This window comes from Marmota marmota, unplaced genomic scaffold, assembly GCF_001458135.2.
Source record: "Marmota marmota marmota unplaced genomic scaffold, marMar, whole genome shotgun sequence".
NCBI lineage: Eukaryota > Metazoa > Chordata > Mammalia > Rodentia > Sciuridae > Marmota > Marmota marmota.
The window spans coordinates 4,689,483-4,710,201 of NW_025999880.1; the positions used below are offsets into that span (position 1 = coordinate 4,689,483).

The following is a 20,719-nucleotide window of genomic DNA, read 5'->3' on the forward strand; positions in this document are numbered from 1 at the left end:
GGTGAAAATATCTGCCTTGCAGGATTATTATAATTGTGAATTGGGGCCAGATATGTCAAGGATCCAGCATAGTTACAAGGCGCTTAACAGTTTCTCAATAAATGCCAGTTTTCTTACTTCCAATGATACATCAGCATCTGGGACAGAGTCGGGTTGAGGAGTGGTGCTGAGGTGAGGGATCTGAACCTCAGTTTGTCCTTCCTCTGAAGGTACCTCTCCGGATGATTGACAGCGTGGAGAGCCGTGATATGTTCCAATTGCACATTGCCTGCAAGGACTCCAAAGTGGTGAGGTGAGAACAATGGGACCTTACTTAGGTCCCCTCACCCTAGTCTTGTGCAGACATCTCTGCTGCAAGTTTCTTTTGAGCAAGAGAGGAAAGATACTATTTTATTTTCCCCATTGGAGGAAAAGGTAAAAACTGTTCTCAGTTGGGAAGGTCAGTTTACTGACCTATAGTGTCTTGATCTGAAAAAATAGGGATAATATTTAGCTCATGGAGTCATCATGAGGATTAAATGAGATAATGCACATAAAAGCAACTAGGATAATACCTGGTACAGAGCACTCCACATTATTGTTGATTCATCTGTTTATTCATTTAACATACGCTTATTGAATACTTCAGACCAGTCTATCTTAGGGAGTAAAGATACAACAGAAAGCAAGTAGATAAATTTTTTTTTCCTTATGGAGCTTATATTCCAGTGGGGAGATTCTGGCATAAATGATAACTATAAAGGAAAAAAATAAAGCAAGGAAGGAGCATGGAGTGCTATGGGGATGAAGACTATAGCTTTAAACAAGTGATCAGAAAAGGTGACTTGAATCAAGACCTGAAGAAAGTGAATGTGTGGATATTTGAGGGAAGAGTATGCCAGACAGAAGAAAGTGATTGCGAAGGCTCTGAGGTGGGTGTATACCTGTGCCTGCACACTTCAAGAACAACGGCAGGCTACAGTGGTCTGGAGTGGAGTGCATGGAGGTGATGATGGTGGAATATAAGGTCTGAGAGCAAAGCAGAGAGTCCCAATGACTGGCTTCTACTTTGAGAGAATTGGAAAACCCCTAGTGGATTTTGAGCTAAGGAGTGATGTGATCTGAATAATGTTTTTTGGAATCATCTAGTTGCTGTATTGAGACTAGATGGAAAAGAACAGGGACAAATCAAGGTAGAAACTGGGAAGTGAGTTAGGAAGTTACTGCAGTTACTTAGGCAAGAGATGGTAGCGTCCCAACTGGGGTGGTGGCAGCCAAAATGCGGAGAGGTCATCAGATTCTGTGTGTATTTTAAAGGAAGAGGTAACAGGATTTGCTGAAAGATTGGATCATGGGAGAAAAAAGTGACTGAGATGGCTACAAGGAGTATTAGAAGGATGCCTGGTTTAGGGCCTGCCATATGCTCAAATCTGGAGCAGATTCAGAAAGAATCCACCTTGCCCTTTGCCTCACAGAAGCTAAAGTTTGGTTGCTGAAGGAAGACTTAACATGTAGCAGTATGCTATGGAAAGCCATATTCCAGGTGCTTAATATGAAAGAGAAGAAGGAATCTGGAAGAGGATAGGCTAGGAAGGACTCAAGGAAGGAGTGGCACTAAAACCATGTTCAAAGTGTCAGTAGAGACAGGCAGAGACGAGGCATTATCAAGCAGAAGAAGAGAAAGAACAAGGAGGCAGGAGTGATGTGAACAGGATGTCCTGCCTGAAGCAGAAGGCTTGTGTTAGGGAGTCATGGGAAATAGCACTGACTGGTAGGGTAGGAACAGGGAGTGCAGAGATTCAGGGCCATGTGGTAATTTCTAGATTTGACGTAGGGACTCACCAGAGGAGATAAGTATGTCTCAAACACAGAAGTTCTTGGGAATTGTCACAAGAGACAGCTTCTCTTGAGTTCAGGTCAGTGTCCCTTGTCCCTCCCCCAGGGCACATCTGTCCCTTGCCTCTTCCCTTGCCCTGCAGGTGCCACTTCTCCACTTTCAAGCAGTGCCAAGAGTGGCTCACAAGGCTAAGCCGGGCCACAGCAAGACCTGCCAAACCTGAGGACCTCTTTGCCTTTGCCTACCATGCCTGGTGCCTGGGGTTGACTGAGGAGGACCAGCATACCCATCTGTGTCAGCCAGGTGAGTGAGGTGCTATCTTTGGGAGGCTGCTTCTTATCCCTCAATTCTTGAAACTCCTCCACCCCTGGACGTTCGCACTCTGGGAAGCTGACAGACTGTGGGGACTGTGTTGCAGGAGATCACATACGATGTCGGCAGGAGGCGGAGCTTGTCAGGATGGGCTTTGACCTGCAGAATGTTTGGAGAGTCTCACATATCAACAGCAACTACAAGTGAGAGGGCAGGGGTGGGGGAACCAAAGCAGGGGGTGGCACAGCTCCTGGGTCTGTGAGATAGGAGGGTTCCTGATCCCTCTTCCCATACAAAAAAATCCTCTGGGTCTTGTTATCACATAGACCAATTCATATATCATCAAGGGTGATTTGTTTTAATAATTTTGTTTATTTTTTTATGTGGTGCTGAGGATCGAACCCAGCACCTCACGTGTGCAAGGCAAGTGCTCTACCACTGAGCTACAACCTCAGCCCAACATAGACCAATTCAATAATCTCCTCTGGTCTCTTCTCAGATTATGCCCCAGTTACCCCCAGAAGCTGCTGGTTCCTGTATGGATCACAGATAAAGAGCTAGAGAATGTGGCTTCTTTCCGTTCCTGGAAGCGCATCCCTGTGGTTGTGTACAGGTGAGATAGTGGGAGATGGAAAATGGAGGCTTTTTTTTACTCAGTAGGGAAAGAGACAAAATCTGAGGTTTTTGGCAGCCTGCTGGGAATGGATACGCTTTGGAGAAGTGACGGAAATAATTTAAAAATAAGAATTGCCTTATTTTTTCTTCTAAGGATAAGTCTTTTGGGGATTTATTCACTTTATTTATTTATTTACTTATTTTTGAGAGAGAATGTGTATGTATGTGCATGCATGTGCGTGTGTGTGTGTGTAAAGTATTGCATTAATACAGGAGTTGCAAACTGGCCTGTGGACCAAATCTGTCCTACAGCCTGTTTCATGTACAGCCTGTGAGCTGTGAATGGCTTTTACATTCTTTAAAGTGTTATTTAAAACAACATAAAGAAGAATAACAACAGACTGGTTGTGACCTACAAAGCCAAAAATTGTCTGGATTTTTACTGAAAAAGTTTACTGGCCCTTGCACAAGAACATTGTACTAAAATAGAGTGAAACAGGTAGTAATCAGGCTTAGAATTGTTCATGTTCTTGGCTCAGATCTTGTTCTCTTGCTGTATGTCTGTACCTGGTGCAGGTTTGATGAGTCAAGGTCATCTTGGGAATACAGAGCCCATTTGAGAAAATGTGTGTGATAGCACTTTGTAAACTGTAAAGCTCTCTAGAGATGTTAAAGCTTTTGGTTGCTATTATCATGGCCAGATGAGTTGGTAGCCCCTGCTGGCTCTGGAGACCTGGGTTTGCACCCTTGAGGTCTCTGTGGTAGGCTTTTGGAGGATTGAATGCCAAGAGCATTATGTTTTTTTTTTTTTTTTTCTGTTTTGTCAGACACCTTCGCAATGGGGCTGCCATTGCCCGCTGCAGCCAGCCTGAGATCAGTTGGTGGGGCTGGCGGAATGCTGATGATGAGTACCTGGTCACGTCCATTGCCAAAGCCTGTGCCCTGGACCCAGGGACAAGGGCCAGTGGGGGCCCTCTGAGCACTGGGAATAATGATGCCAGTGAGGCGTGTGACACTGACTTTGGTAAGGCATAGGTGTTACTAGACCCCAGGAAGGCTTTGGGGTGTGAGATGGGTAGTTTTCTAGTTGCACATTGCTCTCTTCTGAGAGTGAGTACCAGAGTCTGAGTGAGGCTGGATGTCTAGCTGACCCTAAGTCTTCTTCCTTATGTGTATTTAGATTCCTCTCTGACTGCGTGTTCTGGGGTGGAGAGCACAGCAGCCCCTCAAAAGCTACTGATCCTGGATGCGAGATCCTACACAGCAGCAGTGGCTAACCGTGCCAAGGGTGGAGGTTGTGAATGCGAAGGTATTGCTGTTACCCCAATGTCTGCAGGCACCCTGTGTTTTGGGGTCTTTGGTAAAGATGTGGTTTGGGGGCAACTTGTGGAGTGGAAAGAAACAAACAAAATTGCTTAGAACTAGGACTCTGCCATTTACTATAGTTGTGTTGAAGTTCTTCATCAAGTTTTATTTTATCACCTGTAAAATGGGGATAATATGTACCTTGCAAAGTTTTTAGGGTGATTAGAGGCTGCATATATAAAAATTAGTTGCACAGAGAAGCTACTAGATTTTTAATAAAAGCTATTAAATTTGAGAATTTACTAGATGTTGTCATTCTTACTAGTATTACTGTCATTAATATTACTAGTACTATATAGCACCAGAGAATCCAGAGATAAAAGTTGATTCAGATTTCAAGAGTATATTTGGTTCCCATCTGGAGTGTTCTTCACTGCTGGGGATGTTTGTCCACTAGAACTGCTTTTGACCTGGATGCCTGGGTGCCTATTTCCAGGATCTGCTTTTATGCTTCACTCTCCTCTCATGTCTACAGAGTACTATCCCAACTGTGAGGTCGTGTTTATGGGAATGGCCAACATCCATGCCATCCGGAACAGCTTCCAGTACCTCCGAGCTGTGTGTAGCCAAATGCCAGATCCCAGCAAGTAGGTGTTCCCTGCTGTGATTGCAAATCCCTCCAGTCTCATTCTTTACTCAGTACTTTTTGTTCTTGGAGGATTTTGAGGAGATGGGATATTTGGAGGTACAGGAGACCTCAGAGCCTAGGTGGAACTGGGTACAGTGGACCAGTTCCAAGAATACTACTTCTCAGCCAATACTTTGGCACCGTCACAGGACATTGGATTCTTTTTGTTTAGATCAGTTGTCCTACTCAAAGAACATAGAGAACTGGGGAGAGAAAGTGGCTAAATGTGTTTGTCATGCTTTCTAATTCCTTTTTAGATTCTAAGAGGCTTCTTTCTGCCTCAGGTCCTATCTTCCCTACCTTCTTGCTAGGTACTTTTAGCAAAAAGGCCATGGGTGGTCCTCTGGGTTCCAGCTCTTACTGGGGATTTTGTTGGGTTGAACTGTCTGTGAGTGGTGGATAGCCCTATTACCCCTAGTGATGGGCTTGATTTCTGTTCTTGCATAGCTGGTTGTCAGCACTGGAAAGTACCAAATGGCTGCAGCACTTGTCAGTGATGCTAAAAGCAGCTGTGCTGGTGGCTAATACAGTAGACCGGGAAGGCCGGCCTGTGCTGGTGCACTGCTCTGACGGCTGGGACCGGACACCGCAGATTGTAGCCCTGGCCAAAATATTACTGGACCCGTATTACAGGACATTGGAGGTATTGAGAGGGGGTTGGGTATAAGGGAGGAGGGATGGTGGTAGGTTCTGAGGAACTGTCTTGGGAATCTTTTGATAGAGGACGTTAGTTCAGTCCTGTTCTTCTTTGAAGGCACCAGCTCCTTGCTTTGGGCAGTCCTCTGGGAAGTAGCACAATAGCCTTTCCAGAGAGACCCCATGCTTGGACTATTTCCTTTGCAGGGCTTCCAAGTGTTAGTGGAGTCTGACTGGCTGGATTTTGGGCACAAGTTTGGAGACCGCTGTGGCCACCAGGAGAATGCAGAGGACCAAAACGAACAATGCCCTGTGTTCCTCCAGTGGCTCGATTCTGTTCATCAGTTGCTTAAGCAGTTCCCCTGTGTGTTTGAATTTAATGAAGCATTCCTGGTAAGTCCTAACGCCTGTAACCAGGGTGGGGGGAATGGCATCTTGAGGCCCCCAGGTTAAGCTGTCTTGGCTCTCTAGGTAAAACTGGTACAGCACACGTACTCTTGTCTCTATGGCACATTCCTGGCGAACAACCCCTGTGAGCGAGAGAAGCGCAATATCTACAAGCGAACATGCTCTGTGTGGGCGCTCCTGCGAGCTGGCAATAAGAACTTTCATAACTTCCTGTATACACCCGGCTCAGAGATGGTAAGTCCGAGCCATTTTCCTGTGAATGCAACTTAGAAATCAGTAGGGTGAAGAGGCTGAGTCAGAGGGGAGAACAGAGAGCCAAAGGCTTAGGGAAGGAGAAGGGACCAGGAATATCTTACAAAACGCTAATATCGGGCCACTCCCTAGGTCCTGCATCCTGTTTGTCATGTGCGAGCCCTTCACCTCTGGACAGCTGTTTATCTGCCTGCATCATCTCCGTGCACACTTGGAGAAGAGAATATGGATCTTTACCTTTCCCCAGTGGCCCAGAGCCAGGAGTTTTCTGGCCGCTCTCTGGACAGGTGAGAAAAGCCCTTGTTCTCTCTCTACCAGAAAAGTAGTAACTGATTCCTATCTTGCCTAAAAGTCATTTTTCTTTTTTTAATGAGCTATTTAAAAGCAACTTCTTGAATCAGTTAAAGAGGAAACATGGGTATAGACTCATGGCTAGCCTGGGATACACTCTGTGTGTTTTCAAGGTCTTCTCTTACGATAAGGTTGGTTACCTTCTTTCCTGGGGCTGCTATCACCCCATGTGACATACCCAAGCAAGGGAGAGGAGAATGAAAAAGAAAGGACTACTTCATGAAGATTTGTGGGGACGGTGTTGATTTTTGTTCACTTAATACAAGGCATGGGAAGCTTGCTATCTTAGTAACCTTTACCTTTACAATGTTTTTAGCTTCCAGAAGCATCTGACTCTTGGGGAAATGGGTTTCCAGCAGGGAGATGGCCTTTACTCCCTCAGAAACAGGCCAGAAATTAAAACAAGAAATTAAATAAATTTTCTGGTTGAATTTTTGTGGGAAAGAGGGATGGAGGCTGTTTAATTATAAAAGCAATCCTTGTTTCTTATTTCTTATTTTTAAAAAGTCAAACAATATAAAAAGAGATAACAGGGGCTGGGGATGTGGCTCAAGCGGTAGCGTGCTCGCCTGGCATGCGTGCGGCCCGGGTTCGATCCTCAGCACCACATACCAAAAACAAAGATGTTGTGTCCGCCGATAACTAAAAAAAAAATAAATAAATAAAAGAGATAACAAAAGTACTTGCTCCTGATACTTGTCCCCACTGATGTCTATTGTCAAACACTTCCAGTTGTTTATCTCTCTTTATCTCTTCCTTTTTTGCATTACGGGATTGAATCCAGAGCCTCATGCATGCTAGGCAGGCACTTTACCGCTAAGCTTTATGCCAGGCCCCCAGTGTGGATGAATCTATGTAGAGATATTTGTAAACATCTCTATATAGGTACACCTGAGTCCCCCAGGTGCAAACTGTCTTGGTTCTCTAGGTAAAACTGAAACAGCATACATACTCCTGCCTCTATATTATATTTGTTTTTAAAAAACAAAACCTGAATGTTTTGCATATCATCCTGCAATTTTCCCCCACTTTGATCAGGCTGTCATCCCATGACAATATATATAAAGCTACTTTATTGTTTTTACTATTTAAAAAAAAAAAAATTTCCTGTGGGAGATCAAACCCATAACAAAAAAATCATGGTAAAATACATTTACCATCTAAACCAATTTTAAATATATAGTTCAGCTGGAGGCATAGCTCAGTGGTAGAGGATGTTCTTAGCATGTGCATAGCATGGGTTCAACCCCCTTTCAAATGTACATTTTAATAATATTTTTTATCCATATATCTTTGCATTTGTGCTAGTATTTTTGTCAGATTCCTAGAAACAAATATGCTGTGTTCGAAGCATGTGCATACTTCAAATTTTGATATTTGTTTATTGGATGAAGGTTTTTAAAGTTAAAATGTAACATTCTTGGTTGAATATTATAAAAGATGACAAAACCCCAACATTTTAATTTTTTTATTTTAGTTTTTTTTTTTTTGCAGTGCTAAAAATTAAAAATTTTTAATTTTTAATTTTTTAATTTTTAACTGTACCTCTGAGCTACACCCAAGTCCAGTTTTAGGGTCTTTTGAGTTGAGTTCATTGTCAAGGGATAGGCTTTGGAATTCTGTGATTTTTTTCCCCTTTCCCCATACTATTGCAGAATTTGGGTTTAGGTTCAAAAGTTTATTTTTCCAGGGAAAAGCTTTTTATCAGATTCTTTTTATTGTGGGTGGGGGTGTTACCAGGGATTGACTCAGGGGCACTCAACCACTGAGCCACATCCCCAACCCTATTTTGTATTTTATTTAAAGACAGGGTCTCACTGAGTTGCTTAGCACCTCACTGTTGCTGAGGCTGACTTTGAACTCTCAATCCTCTTGCCTCAGCCTCCTGAGCTGCTGGGATTACGAGTGTGTGCCACCATGCCTGGATTTTCAGATTTTTAATAAGCTCTAGGATCTGTTTAATAATTATTACCTTAAGTTAGTAGCTTATTTCTTTAATATTTGCAAATGGCAACTTGGGGTTGTGGCTCAGTCGTAGAGCACTTTCCTACATGTGTAAGGCACTGGGTTCGGTCCTCAGCACCAATAAATAAATAGATAAAATAAAGGTATGTATCCATCTATAACTAAAAAAATACTTACAAATGGCTTAGTGTTTACAAGGTTTTTGTGGGCTATAACAAAGAATAGAAGATACAGATCCTACTTTGAAGATACTTTTAAGCTATAAGATAAAACACAGAACAACTAGAGAACAATTCTAAGCATCTAAGCAAGTAAAAATGTGCGTATTTCAAAGCTGTTTGAGAAATGAGATGCTTTAAAATATCATTTGGTGACTATTTTACTCAAGAAATTTTCATGAAGGACCAGATAGGAGCAATGTCATTTTTTACGTCCCAGATGCCTAGCTCAGGGCCTGGTTCATAATAAGTGCTTTAGTAAATTTTTAAGTGGGCAAAAAGCATGGGACATAGGGGATTGTGGGGTTTGTAACAAGGCAGGCAGAGAGAGGTCCAAAGGAACTGGGTATGTGGAGAATTTTGAAAAACAAATTTCTTTGGAGCTGGCAGAGGTTGAAAAGGGGTTAGTCTGAGAAATGGAAAGATATATATGGGACAGGTCACTGAGTACTTTAAGCATTAAAAAAGTTATTTTGATTTATTTGTCAAAAGTCAGTCAGCGTAGGAAGTTATTGTGACTTACTTATGATGGGATTTTTGGAGAGCTTATCAGTGAGCAGGGTAGTTAGAGGCACAGAGACCAGCCAGCATCATTGTAGTAATTCAAATATAAAGAGAACAGTCCCTGGAAAAGAGGATTCAGTTCAGAAACAATAGTAAAGTTATTAGCAAACTATGGAATTGGTTGAAATTTGAAGAATTGAAGTGCAGAGTGAAGTCTCTTCAAAGTCAAGATAGGTCCCAAGTGTCTGAGCTTAGAAAGTCAGAGAATCTTAGTGCCACCAATGTTCATTGAAAAGGTGAGAGGAGCTGGGAATGGTGGCTCATGCCTATAATCCCAGCGTCTTGGAGGCTTTCAAGTTCAAAGCCATTCTCAGCAATTTAGCAAGACCTTGTCTCAAAATATAAAGGGTGGGGATGTAGCTCAGTGGTTAAGCAACCCTAGGTTCAATCCCTGGTACCAAAAAAGAAAAGAAAAGGTAAGAGGGCAAACCAATCTGGGGGAGAAAGAGGTGTTACAGGGAAGTGGGTATTTAAATGTTAGTTGATAGCAAAGGGGTGTGTTGTAAGCAGCTCAAAAAGGTGATTTGGGTTTAGAGGAATAAATGATATAAGGATTTGAAAGGAATCGGTTTCTGTAGCAACTGACCTGACTTCCTTTGGTTTTACCTTTCTCTAGATCAGAAATGTCGTGTTTACTTTCCTTTTCTTCCATTGAAGTCTAGTACATTTGATACCCAGCTCAAATCCTACCATTTCAGTGTAGCCTTCCCTGACCACCTGAGCTGGATGAACTCTCCTCCTTCTAAGTTCCTCAGGCATGACTGCCTATTCCAGCATCACTGATTAAACCTGTGGTGCACAAAGGAGTCAGTTGTGGAGGGTGGCAGGCTATTGCTGTTTGATTGTGGGTGATAGTACATGGGAGTTACTAATAGTCTTTTTTTGTATGCTTAAACGTTCCCATAGTAAAAAGTAAAACAAGAAAAGAAAAAAAGAGAAAGTTGTGGTATTTCTTTAAAAAAAAACACTGGGCTTGGGGTATAGCTCAGAGGGAGAGTGCTTGCCTACCATGTTGGAGGCCCTGGATTCTATCTCCACCACCCCAATAATAGTAATAATAATATCAGAAAAAATACAGGTGTGTAGGCCTAATTCTTGTTCATCTCATTTAGTAGATCCTGGATGGGTCCTGGAAGCTCCTGATATATACCATTTAGCCCTACTGATCTGTTCCATTCACTTGGAACTTACCAATGGAAACTTGATGTTAGGTTCTGAGCTCATTTACTCTGCACATTATGTGCCTGGTTCTATGCTAGGTACTGGGGATTCAAATAAGACACAGTCTAGCTCTTGTGGAATTTCAGTAGAGGGAAATAAATAAGTAAACAGTAAGAAGCACTGAGCAATTTTTTTTTTTTTTAATGGGGCTGGGGATGTGGCTCAAGCAGTGGCGCGCTCACCTGGCATGCGCGGGGCGCTGGGTTCGATCCTCAGCACCACATAAAAATAAAGATGTTGTGTCCACCGAAAACTGAAAAAAAAAATTATTTTTTCATTGTAGTTAGACACAATACCTTCATTTTACTTATTTATTTTTATGTGGTGCTGAGGCTTGAACCTAGGGCCTCACCCATGCTAGGCAAGCGCTCTACCACTGAGCCACAACCCCAGCTCTGCAATGTGTTTTTTATTTTTTTGATGGACCTTTATTTTATTTATTTATATGTGGTGCTGAGAATCGAACCCAATGCCTCACACGTAGGCAAGCGCTCTACCACTGAGCCACGACCCCAGCCCTGAGCAATGTGTTTTAATGCACATTATTTTTGTTTAATCCTCATGGTATCTTTAGGAGGTGGGTACTTTAACCTTTCTTAGAATTTTCAAGCTGGGATTTGAGCCCTGGCTATGAGACTCCAGAGACTGTAATAACCACTGGTTCTGCCTTTCTGGAATTTCCTGCCATTTTATTTGTCCAAAAACAAAACAAAACAAATTAGCCAAATGTGGTGGACCACACCTGTAATCCCAGCTACTCAGGAGACTAAGGCAGGAGGCTCACAAGTTTGGGGCCAGCCAGGCAACTTAGTGAGGCCCTGCCTCAAAATTAGAAAAAAGAAAATGAAACTTGATCACAAAGCTAGGCACAGTGACGCATGCCTATAAACCTATCAAGTCAGGAGGCTGAGGCAGAAGGACTGCAAGTTTGAGACCAGCCTCAGCAACTTGGCAAGACCCTGTCTCAAAATAAAAAAAAAAGAAAAGGCTAGGGATGTAGCTCATTGTAGAGCACCCCTGGGTTCAATCCTCAATACTAAAACAAAACAAAACAAACAAACAAAAATTTGATGAGAAAAGTAATCTTTTTTTTTTTTTTTTTTAATTTTATTACTTTTTTATGTGGTGCTGAGGATCGAACCCAGTGCTTCATACATGCTAGGTGAGCACTCTTCCTCTGAGCCACAACTCCAGCCCACGAGAAGAGTAATCTTAAAAATATATTTAAAAGATTTATTTATAATAAAATTTCAAAAGTCAGCTACTTAAAATAAGCTATATTGTATACCTTCAGGGGATTTTTCTCTATGAGCCAAAGTGACTAAGGCATCTGAAAAGAGGAGCCCAGTGATTTCTGTTTTCTGGTGAATTTCCTTTAATTTTCATTGCTCTAAGGACTTTGAACTACATTAAAAGTCAGGATAGGGGGCTAGGGTTGTGGCTCAGTGGTAGAGCACTTGCCTAGCATGTGTGAGGCATAGGGTTCAATTCTCAGTACCACATATAAATAAAATAAAATTAAAGGTCCATTGACCACTAAAAAAATACTTAAAAAAATAAAAATAAATTTTAAGAAATCAGGATGGTCATTCTAGAAAATATCTGAGTAGTTTTGAGGTCATCTTAATAAGTCTGGGTGGTTTCCTATATTTTGAATCCTTATGGCACCTCTTTATAAGGTATAATTTATTACCTTTTTTTCCTCCACTACTGGGGATTGAACCTAGGATATTCTAGGACTGATCTACATTCCCAGCCCTTTTCATTTTTTATTTTGAGACTGGATGCTGCTAAATTGCCCAGGCTGGCTTCTAATTTGGCGATCTTTCTCCCTTAGCCTTCCAATTGTGTATACCACTGCGCCCAGCTTTAACATTTTATAGAGGGGGAAATCAAGTATCCAACAAGTTAAATAACTTACTTATAATTGTATAGCTCATCAGTATTGGTGCTTATGTCATCTAGCTCCAGAACCAATCTTCTTTCTGTCTTACTCTGATGGAGAATATGGGAAATTAGGTTTGAGGCTCAGGTGTGGTCCTGGCTAGAATAGTAGATTTAGAAGGCATCAGCATAGCAGGCAATTGAAACTATGAAAGTGGTTGATATTGCCCAGGGAAGTTATATAGGTTGAATACTGACAAAGCTGAAGACAGATCCTGGGTTCTTAACAATGAAATCCATGTTTTTTTCCTTTTTGCAGTTTTCTTTCATGGAACATTGGTTATTTGTAACCTTAAATGTTTTTTATCTTGTGAACTCTGGCTTTGATACTGCTCTTAAGACCTGATTCTGTATTTTGGAGATGGCTCCCATTTCCTGAGCTGGAGTTGTTAAATTTGTCTGTATAGGGCTGGGGATGTGGCTCAAGCAGTAGCGTGCTGGCCTGGCATGTGTGCGGCCTGGGTTCGATCCTCAGCACCACATACAAACAAAGATGTTGTGTCCGCCGAAAACTAAAAAATAAATATTAAAATTCTCTCTCAAAAAAAAAAAAAAGTTAAAAAAAAAAATAAATTTGTCTGTATATTGGAGATGGTGCCCATTTTCTGAGCTGGAGTTGTTAAATTTGTCATTCTAGGTTACCTAAAACCAGATCCATGGACGATCTTCTTTCTGCCTGTGACACAAGCAGCCCCCTGACTCGCACATCCAGTGACCCTAACCTGAATAACCACTGTCAGGAGGTCAGAGTTGGCTTGGAGCCCTGGCATAGCAATCCTGAAGGATCAGAGACAACCTTTGTGGAATCCGGGGTAGGAGGTCCCCAGCAGACTGTAGGAGAAATAGGCCTTCCTCTCCCTCTGCCCAGCAACCAGAAAGACTACCTGAGCAATAAACAAACTTTTAAGAGTCACAAAAGCTCTTCTCTAAGTTATAAACTGCTTAATACTGCTGTGCCCTGGGAAGTGAAGAACACCTGTGATCCTGAGATCCAAGTCCTGGAAGAGACTAAGGCACCAGCTCCAGACCCTCCTGCTCAGGATGAGCTGGGTAGGACTTTCAGTGGCTCAGGAGAGCCACCTGAGCCTGAAACAGAAACCATCAGTGTGCCCTCCAAGATCACTCCCTGCAAGTATGGCGAAGTCTGTGATTTTCCTCAGTCTGCCCAGGACTCTCTTATGGGTGCCGCCCAACAGGCACAGATAGAATCTGTGCTAGGTGTGACCTCCAGATGTGTTCTGAATCAGAGTCTGGGCAACCTTTGCAATCCACCGAGTGCTGCCTGCCAAACTCCTCTAGAGCCAAGCACCGACTTCCTCAACCAAGATCCCCCAGAGTCTGTGGCAGGTATCTCCCATCAGGAACAGCCCAGTTCTGTGCTGGATCTGATCCGTAGGGAGGAAGACACTGGCAAGAAAGGAAATAATAGGAGTGGGCAGTTACTGGAAAATCCTCGCTTTGGGAAAGTGCCATTGGAATTGGTCCGAAAACCAATTTCTCAGAGCCAGATCAGTGAGTTCTCTTTCTTAGGGTCCAACTGGGACAGCTTCCAAGGCTTGGTGACTTCATTCCCAAGTGGGGAGACTACCCCTCGGCGGCTGCTTTCCTATGGCTGCTGTAGCAAGAGGTCAAGCAGTAAGCAGATGAGGGCCACAGGGCCCTGCTTTGGGGGCCAGTGGGCTCAGAGAGAAGGTGTGAAGTCACCTATCTGTTCTAGTCATTCCAATGGACACTGTACTGGCCCAGGAGGAAAAAACAACCGGATGTGGTTGTCTGGTCACCCAAAGCAAGTCTCCAGCACAAAGCCTGTCCCACTGAGCTGCCCTTCTCCAGTGCCTCCACTCTACCTGGATGATGATGGACTCCCCTTTCCCACAGACGTGATCCAGCATAGGTTACGGCAAATTGAAGCAGGGTACAAGCAAGAGGTAGAGCAGCTACGTCGACAGGTGCGTGAGCTTCAGATGAGACTGGATATCCGTCACTGCTGTGCCCCTCCAGCAGAGCCCCCTATGGACTATGAGGATGATTTTGTAAGTATTCACTAATTGCCATTCATCCCTTCAGTTATTCTATTCATTTAGCCCTCCATCCATTCAGCATTCATTTGTTGAGCACTTGCTGAGTGCCACTGGGCTTGGGCTATAGAATGAAAGGCAAGTAAACATCTTGAAAGTTGTTGTATTATGATTGAGGAAAGTATTAGGTGTTAGGGGGTTAAGAGTGGAATGAGAGGTCAAGGAAGGCTGTCTTGAGAAGATAATGCTTGAGTTGAATGAAGAATGTGTGATATATGTTGCTAGATAGACAGTGAAAAAGAAACATTTGCAAAAGCAAGGAGGTAACAGGTCCTGCAGTGGCCTGGCTTAAAGGGTTGAGTGTGTGGCCGTTTGGGTGCAGGCATGCATACATATTTGTGCTGGGAACTGTGAGGGAGAGGTGAGTGATATGGTGGGGAGGTGGAGAATTAGACAGGGATTGGAAGGGTCAAGTATCCTTCTTGTTTGGATTTTTACCCTCAAGGCAATGAAATTTTAGGCCAGTGGGAAACATCATCAGATTTATATTTTAAGAAAACTACTCTTGTAACAGTGTAGAATTTTAAAAATATTTTAAGTTCATCGTTTTTATTGGATGTAGAATTCTGTACTTATACAATTTGAATAAGCCTTTACTTGTGTGTGTGTGTGTGTGTGTGTGTGTGTGTGTGTGAGAGAGAGAGAGAGAGAGAGAGAGAGAGAGAGAGAGAGAGAATTATTGGGATTATTGGGGATTGAACTCAGGGTCTTGTATATGGTAGGCAAGCATTCTATCACTGAGCAAGAGCCTAACCAACAGTGTAGGATTTTTGTTTTTTATTTTTGGTACTGGGGATTGAACTCAGGAGCACTTGACCACTGAGCCACATCCCCAGCCCTATTTTATATTTTATTTAGAGACAGAGTCAGTCACTGAGTTACTTAGTGCCTAGCAGTTGCTGGGGCTGGCTTTGAACTTGTGATCCTCCTTTCTCAGCCTCCCGAGCCGCTGGAATTACAGGCTAGTGCCACCATGCCTGGCTCAATGTAGGAGGTTGGATCCAGACTGAGAGGCTGGTTAGGACATTTTGGAACAATCCTGGTGAGAGCTGAGGAGGACCAGGCAGGCTTTACTGTGTTGGGTTGCTTCAGGTTCTTGCATGACAATCCTGGGGGAGCTTCTAGGATCCATTCTCTCCCCCATTTTTTTTTAACCTTTGCTTTATTTATTCATTTTGTTATGTGGTACTGAGAATCTAACCCAGTGCCTAACATGTGCTAGACAAGTGCTCTACCACTGAGCCACAACCCCAGCCCTCCCCCATAATATTTTGCTATATAGGCACTTCCATTCCATCTGTTAAGGCACTCCCACTTGTCTTCTGCCCACATCTCTCTAGTGGCGTGGATGGAGCTAACAACTTAATATTCAGGGTAATGCTTTTAAACTGAAGTCAGAAAACTCAATTTTTTTAAAGGCCAGATAGCAAATATTTAGGGTTTGTGGGGGCCATACCATCTATGTCATAACTATGTGGATTTTGTAGCACAAAAATAGCCATAGATGAGGCTGGGGTTGTGGCTTAGAGGAAAAGCGCTCGCCTAACATATCTGAGGCTCTGGGTTCGATCCTCAGAACCACATAAAAATTAAATGAAGGTATTGTGTCCACCTACAACTAAAGAATAAATGTTTTAAAAAATAGCCATAGATGATTAATGTAAATGAATGAATTAGGCTATGTTCTGGTAAAACTTGATTTATGAAGATGGGCTGGATATATTGGCCTATATTGTAAATATTGGCTTGTGGGCCAATTTGCTAATGCCTGGTTTACGATGCAACAAGAGAGAGTCTTTCTGCCCTGTGATATAGCATACTGATTAAGAGCATGGGTCTGGGGGCTGGAGATATGGCTCAAGCGGTAGCGCGCTCGCCTGGCATGCGTGTGGTCCGGGTTCGATCCTCAGCACCACATATACAAACAAAGATGTTGTGTCCGCCGAATACTAAAAAAAAAAAAAAAAAAGAGCATGGGTCTGAAGCCAGAATATTAGGTTCAAATCCAGCTTTACCACTTACCAAAACTTAAATCTATCTTTCTGCCTGCCTTCCTTCCATTAAACTCAGGGATGTTTAATTAACTGAGCCCCATCCCAAGCCCGTCTTTTAAAATTATTTCATTTTGAGACAAGGTCTTGATAAGTTGCTGTGAGCCTCACTAAGTTACTGAGACTGGCTCTGAAATTTTGATTCTCCTACCTCAGCCTCCTGAGTCCCTGGGATTTCAGGCATGCGCCACAATGCCTGGCATGAAACTTAATTTTCCTCTGGCTTAGTTTCCTTATTTGTAAAATGAGGATAAAAGTACTACACAGTGCAAAACTATTGTGAGGAATTAAACAAGTTTATGTATATAATGTACTTAGAATGGTGCCTGGCACGTAGTAAACAGCATTAGTGGTGATGAAGGTGATATTGATATTTTCTGCCTTTTTTTCAGACATGTTTGAAGGAGTCAGATGGCAGTGATACAGAAGATTTTGGCTCTGATCACAGTGAAGACTGCCTTTCAGAAGCAAGTTGGGAACCTGTGGATAAGAAGGAGACTGAGGTATGTCTAGGCAAATATGTGGTGGGTGCTTAATGTGAGCTAATGAGTTATATTTCTCAGAGATAAAGTCACATGCTATAGACTGACCTTTCCCCCAGATGCATGTCATTTTCACCTGGGCTACTCTCCTTGTTGTAATGTTGCTCTTCCATTCTATTGACAAGGACCTAGGATTTTTCCTTGTGCCTTTTGTTAGGTGACTCGCTGGGTTCCAGACCATATGGCATCGCATTGCTATAACTGTGACTGTGAATTCTGGTTGGCCAAACGAAGACACCATTGCAGGTAAGATGTTCTGTGGACTCATAAAATAGTGCAGTACCTAGGGGCTGAGGCTCAGTGGTAAAGTGCTTGCCTCGCATGTGTGAGGTACTGGGTTCAATCCTCGGCACCACATTAATTAAATAATGATACTGTGTGGTCATCTACAACTAAATAAATATTTTAAAAAAAAAAGTGCAGCACATAGTTATTGAACTAATTTGAATTACTCTGAAAATGGAGATATAAAGCCTTATAGGAATCATGTTTGCACCGACCTTTCTCTTTGTTCATTCATGGAAGGCCTTTTAGATTATAATTCTTTCTCAGCATACTGGCATTTCTGATTAACTCTTCCTTCTTTGTGTTTTGGCAGAAATTGTGGGAATGTATTTTGTGCTGGATGCTGCCACCTGAAGCTGCCCATTCCTGATCAACAGCTCTATGACCCAGTTCTCGTCTGTAACTCATGTTACGAACACATTCAAGTATCTCGTGCCAGGGAGCTCATGAGCCAACATCTGAAGAAACCCATCGCTACAGCTTCCAGTTGAATGCACAGGAGATGACCTGTCCAGTTTTAACAGGTTTGAAGGGAAGATCTGCTTCAGGTGTAGTTTGAAAGGTTCCTTGGTATGGCTCATGAAATCACAGAGCTCAAAGATATCATCTTGAGAAATCCTACTTGGTACTTTGAGACTGGAGCAGAGGAATTTCAATTTGGCGGAGGTCCTTTTCTGGAGAGACCCTCAACTTAGGGTAATGGTCCTTCCAGACCCAGAGTCTGGAAGCTTAATGTTGAGTTGGTGACTCCAGCTTCTTTCTCCTGGGGGGGGGGGGGGTCACAAGATGATGATTTCATAGATACTGCCTGGTGCAAGGTGTCCAAACAGCAATAGAAAGGCATATGTATAACCAAACTGCAAGTGATAACCAGACCCATTTCTCCTCCACCTTGAAAAAAGCAGATTATAGTATACAAGATAGGAATTCCTATCCTATTCGAGATGAACTCTTTTCTGTACCTCTGTGCTCTGTGTCTGTGCATGAAGGCTCAGTCTTTAGAGGCACTCCCTCTAGTTGCAATTAGTACTGTCTTTCTGTGGAGTTTGGTTTATAGACTGGTTGGCCAAGTGGAGGTTTCAATGTATTTTTCACTTGGCTCATCAGCCAGCATCAGTGAATATTCAGTATAGGGGGACAGTTCTAGGGAGTGAGACATTTTTGGGAGCAGAAGAAAACTCTGCTGATGTTTAGTCTTGGAAAAAATCAGAGCTGTGAAAGCGGTGGTCACTCTGTTATGCCAAGGCAGCTCTGGAGGCATGCACTGTGAATGAGAAGGGAGAAGCAAAAATTATCTTGTGAAATATCTGCTGATTGTGCCCTACCCTTCGCGCCTGACTTTTCCTAGTTGTCCTGGTGCTAATACAGGAGCTCCACCTTGATCCTCTCCTGGCATGAAAATAAAACAAAGGTTTTTGTTGTTATTCCATTGCCCATTTCCCCCATGTTGTCTTTCCCTTGGCTGCTGCCTCCTCTGAGTCACACTGCTTCTTATCCTGAACACTTGACACCTTGAGGGTAGAATTTAGCATTTGGTTTTTACCTCCTAGAATATGCTGTTTGGTATGTGAGGGTTTCAGTACAAATGCTGCTGTCTATTTTTGTGCACTTAACAATGGAACCCAAACAAGAGAATGAAGCCTTGATACCAAAATTGGGAGAGAAAATGTGTCCATGTGGACCAAAAAAAAAATTTTTTTTAATTTTGGTTTTGATTTTGTTTTTTCATCTTAATATGTACCAGTGGCACTTAACCAAAAGATAGTCATATAGCCATGTACTGTGGTTGGGACAGATACAGTCTCCTTGTTCTATAATGAAACCATTAGAATTTCCTTTATACATTTTCCTTAAGTCATTGGTGTATAAAAGGCAAATGACATTTAGGCTTATTCTGTTTTAAAACTGTGGTATTTGTCTTTCTCACTGCTACTTTCATGTTGCTTTCTAGAAAAAAAAAATTCATTCCAAAATAACTAGAATCTGCATTTAGAATAAGAATTGTTATTTGTCCTGCCCTTTTCTTCAGTCTACAGAGAAGCATCTGTGCTGCTTTTATACTTGTCATGGATGTAACCTAAAAAGTTTTGGCGTATTTAGGTCAGCCTAGCAGAACATTTTTTTTTTTTTTTTTTCATTTAAATGGAGCTGAATAATGGAGATTTTGTGTCTGGGAAATTCCTGAGATCATTGAAAAAGTAACAAACTCTTCCTTGTCTCTGATACATAAAATTCTTTTAACCATTTTCTCAATCATTAAAAATTACTGCCAGTCATGAGTGGCTTTTTAATTAACTTTACTTTGATTGCACTTCACTCTGCCTGTTTTCAGGGGGAGTAATATTGGTAACATTTGGGGAGACTGTATCTGTCTATTTTGTGTGGCTGTTTTGAGGGATTGTCCCATCAGTGAATAAACTGCATGGCCTTGGAGACAGACTCTGGGCTTTTGGCTCAGATCCGTTCATCAAATACTCCTTTCAGAGCTGTTGTGGGTGTAAGTGACATGATGTGGCCAAAAATCCAAACTGTGCAGTTGCGTTGTGACAAACATGCAATGTGCTGTAAAAACTCAATACAGTTTAAATAAAATCTCTATATTAGTGCTGCTTTGTTGGGTCTTTTTATTCCTTTTAGTTTTTAGGTAAACATATTCATTGTTCTTTTGACCATGAAAAAAGGACTAAAACATTAACCTCTTTCCTCTAACAATTTCCATTTTTCAAATGGACTCTTTTTTAAAAAATCAGCACAGCTTTTGTTGTATTTGAGTTTATTGATTGGTTAGGGATGTATTTACTCATTTCCAGTTTTATGGTGCGTGGGATGGAACCTATAGTCTCCTGCATGCTAGGCAAGAAACTCATTGGCACTACATCCTCAACCCTGAATAGATTTATTTTTAAGGATTCTATAGAATTCTGTCCCATCTAAATGAGGTTTCTCTTCAATGTTTGAAATGTCACCAGCTGGTTGAAAGCACACAGAATTGTATTCTAGTGATACCCTTCTGCCAAGCACCTCTGTTTTCATCAAACCTTGAGTAAACTGAGCAAAATGCTGGCTTAGAAGCATGTATTTTTAAGATATAAAATGCTACTGTCTAGGAGCTGGGGTAATGGCTCAGAGGTAGAGTGCTCTCCCCTAGCATGCGTGGGGCACTGGGTTCGATCCTCAGCACCACATAAAAATATTGTGTCCGCCTAAAACGAAAATAAATTTTTAAAAAATGCTACTATCTAAAAGATGAATTTATTTACTTGGGATATTGCACCTCCACCCCCACCATTATTATTTGGCAGGAGCGGCAGTTCAGCTGTTGGTTCAAGTTAGAGTTAGGTCCTTTGTTCTCAGGAACGTGGCTCTGCGTTGCTGTCTGCATTCTGAATCCCCACACGCTGGCTGTGCTCAAGTACCCGACCCTTGGTGTTCCACTGTGGATAACTGGGCTTCTTTCTTTGCAGGACT

The 20,719-nt window shown here is 42.3% G+C and overlaps 2 protein-coding genes across 11 annotated transcripts in view; both read left to right on the plus strand.

Moving 5' to 3' along the window:
* The window catches only part of LOC107150397 (septin-4), a 23,232-nt gene extending 20,435 nt beyond the window's left edge, over positions 1-2,797 (plus strand). For 2 of the 3 annotated variants that reach the window (XM_048788224.1, XM_048788225.1), the window contains one exon: positions 2,786-2,797. Coding sequence is in view for 1 of the 3 variants with exons in the window: in XM_048788225.1 (XP_048644182.1) it covers positions 2,786-2,788 (3 nt within the window). In the remaining 2 variants the exon portion in view is untranslated. The remainder of the gene's footprint in view (positions 1-2,785) is intronic. The other variant, XM_048788229.1, reaches the window with a different exon arrangement.
* Positions 1-19,857, plus strand: part of Mtmr4 (myotubularin related protein 4) — a 26,537-nt gene extending 6,680 nt beyond the window's left edge. For all 8 annotated transcript variants that reach the window (XM_048788222.1, XM_015495416.2, XM_015495414.2 and 5 more), the window contains 15 exons: positions 210-292; positions 1,959-2,119; positions 2,235-2,331; positions 2,628-2,741; positions 3,571-3,767; positions 3,924-4,052; positions 4,584-4,695; positions 5,184-5,379; positions 5,580-5,765; positions 5,844-6,014; positions 6,165-6,319; positions 12,933-14,328; positions 16,817-16,927; positions 17,124-17,212; positions 17,565-19,857. In XM_048788222.1, coding sequence (XP_048644179.1) covers positions 210-292; positions 1,959-2,119; positions 2,235-2,331; positions 2,628-2,741; positions 3,571-3,767; positions 3,924-4,052; positions 4,584-4,695; positions 5,184-5,379; positions 5,580-5,765; positions 5,844-6,014; positions 6,165-6,319; positions 12,933-14,328; positions 16,817-16,927; positions 17,124-17,212; positions 17,565-17,742 — 3,375 coding nt within the window. In that variant the 3' untranslated portion in view covers positions 17,743-19,857. The remainder of the gene's footprint in view (positions 1-209; positions 293-1,958; positions 2,120-2,234; positions 2,332-2,627; positions 2,742-3,570; positions 3,768-3,923; positions 4,053-4,583; positions 4,696-5,183; positions 5,380-5,579; positions 5,766-5,843; positions 6,015-6,164; positions 6,320-12,932; positions 14,329-16,816; positions 16,928-17,123; positions 17,213-17,564) is intronic.
* Positions 19,858-20,719: the final 862 nt, after the last annotated feature.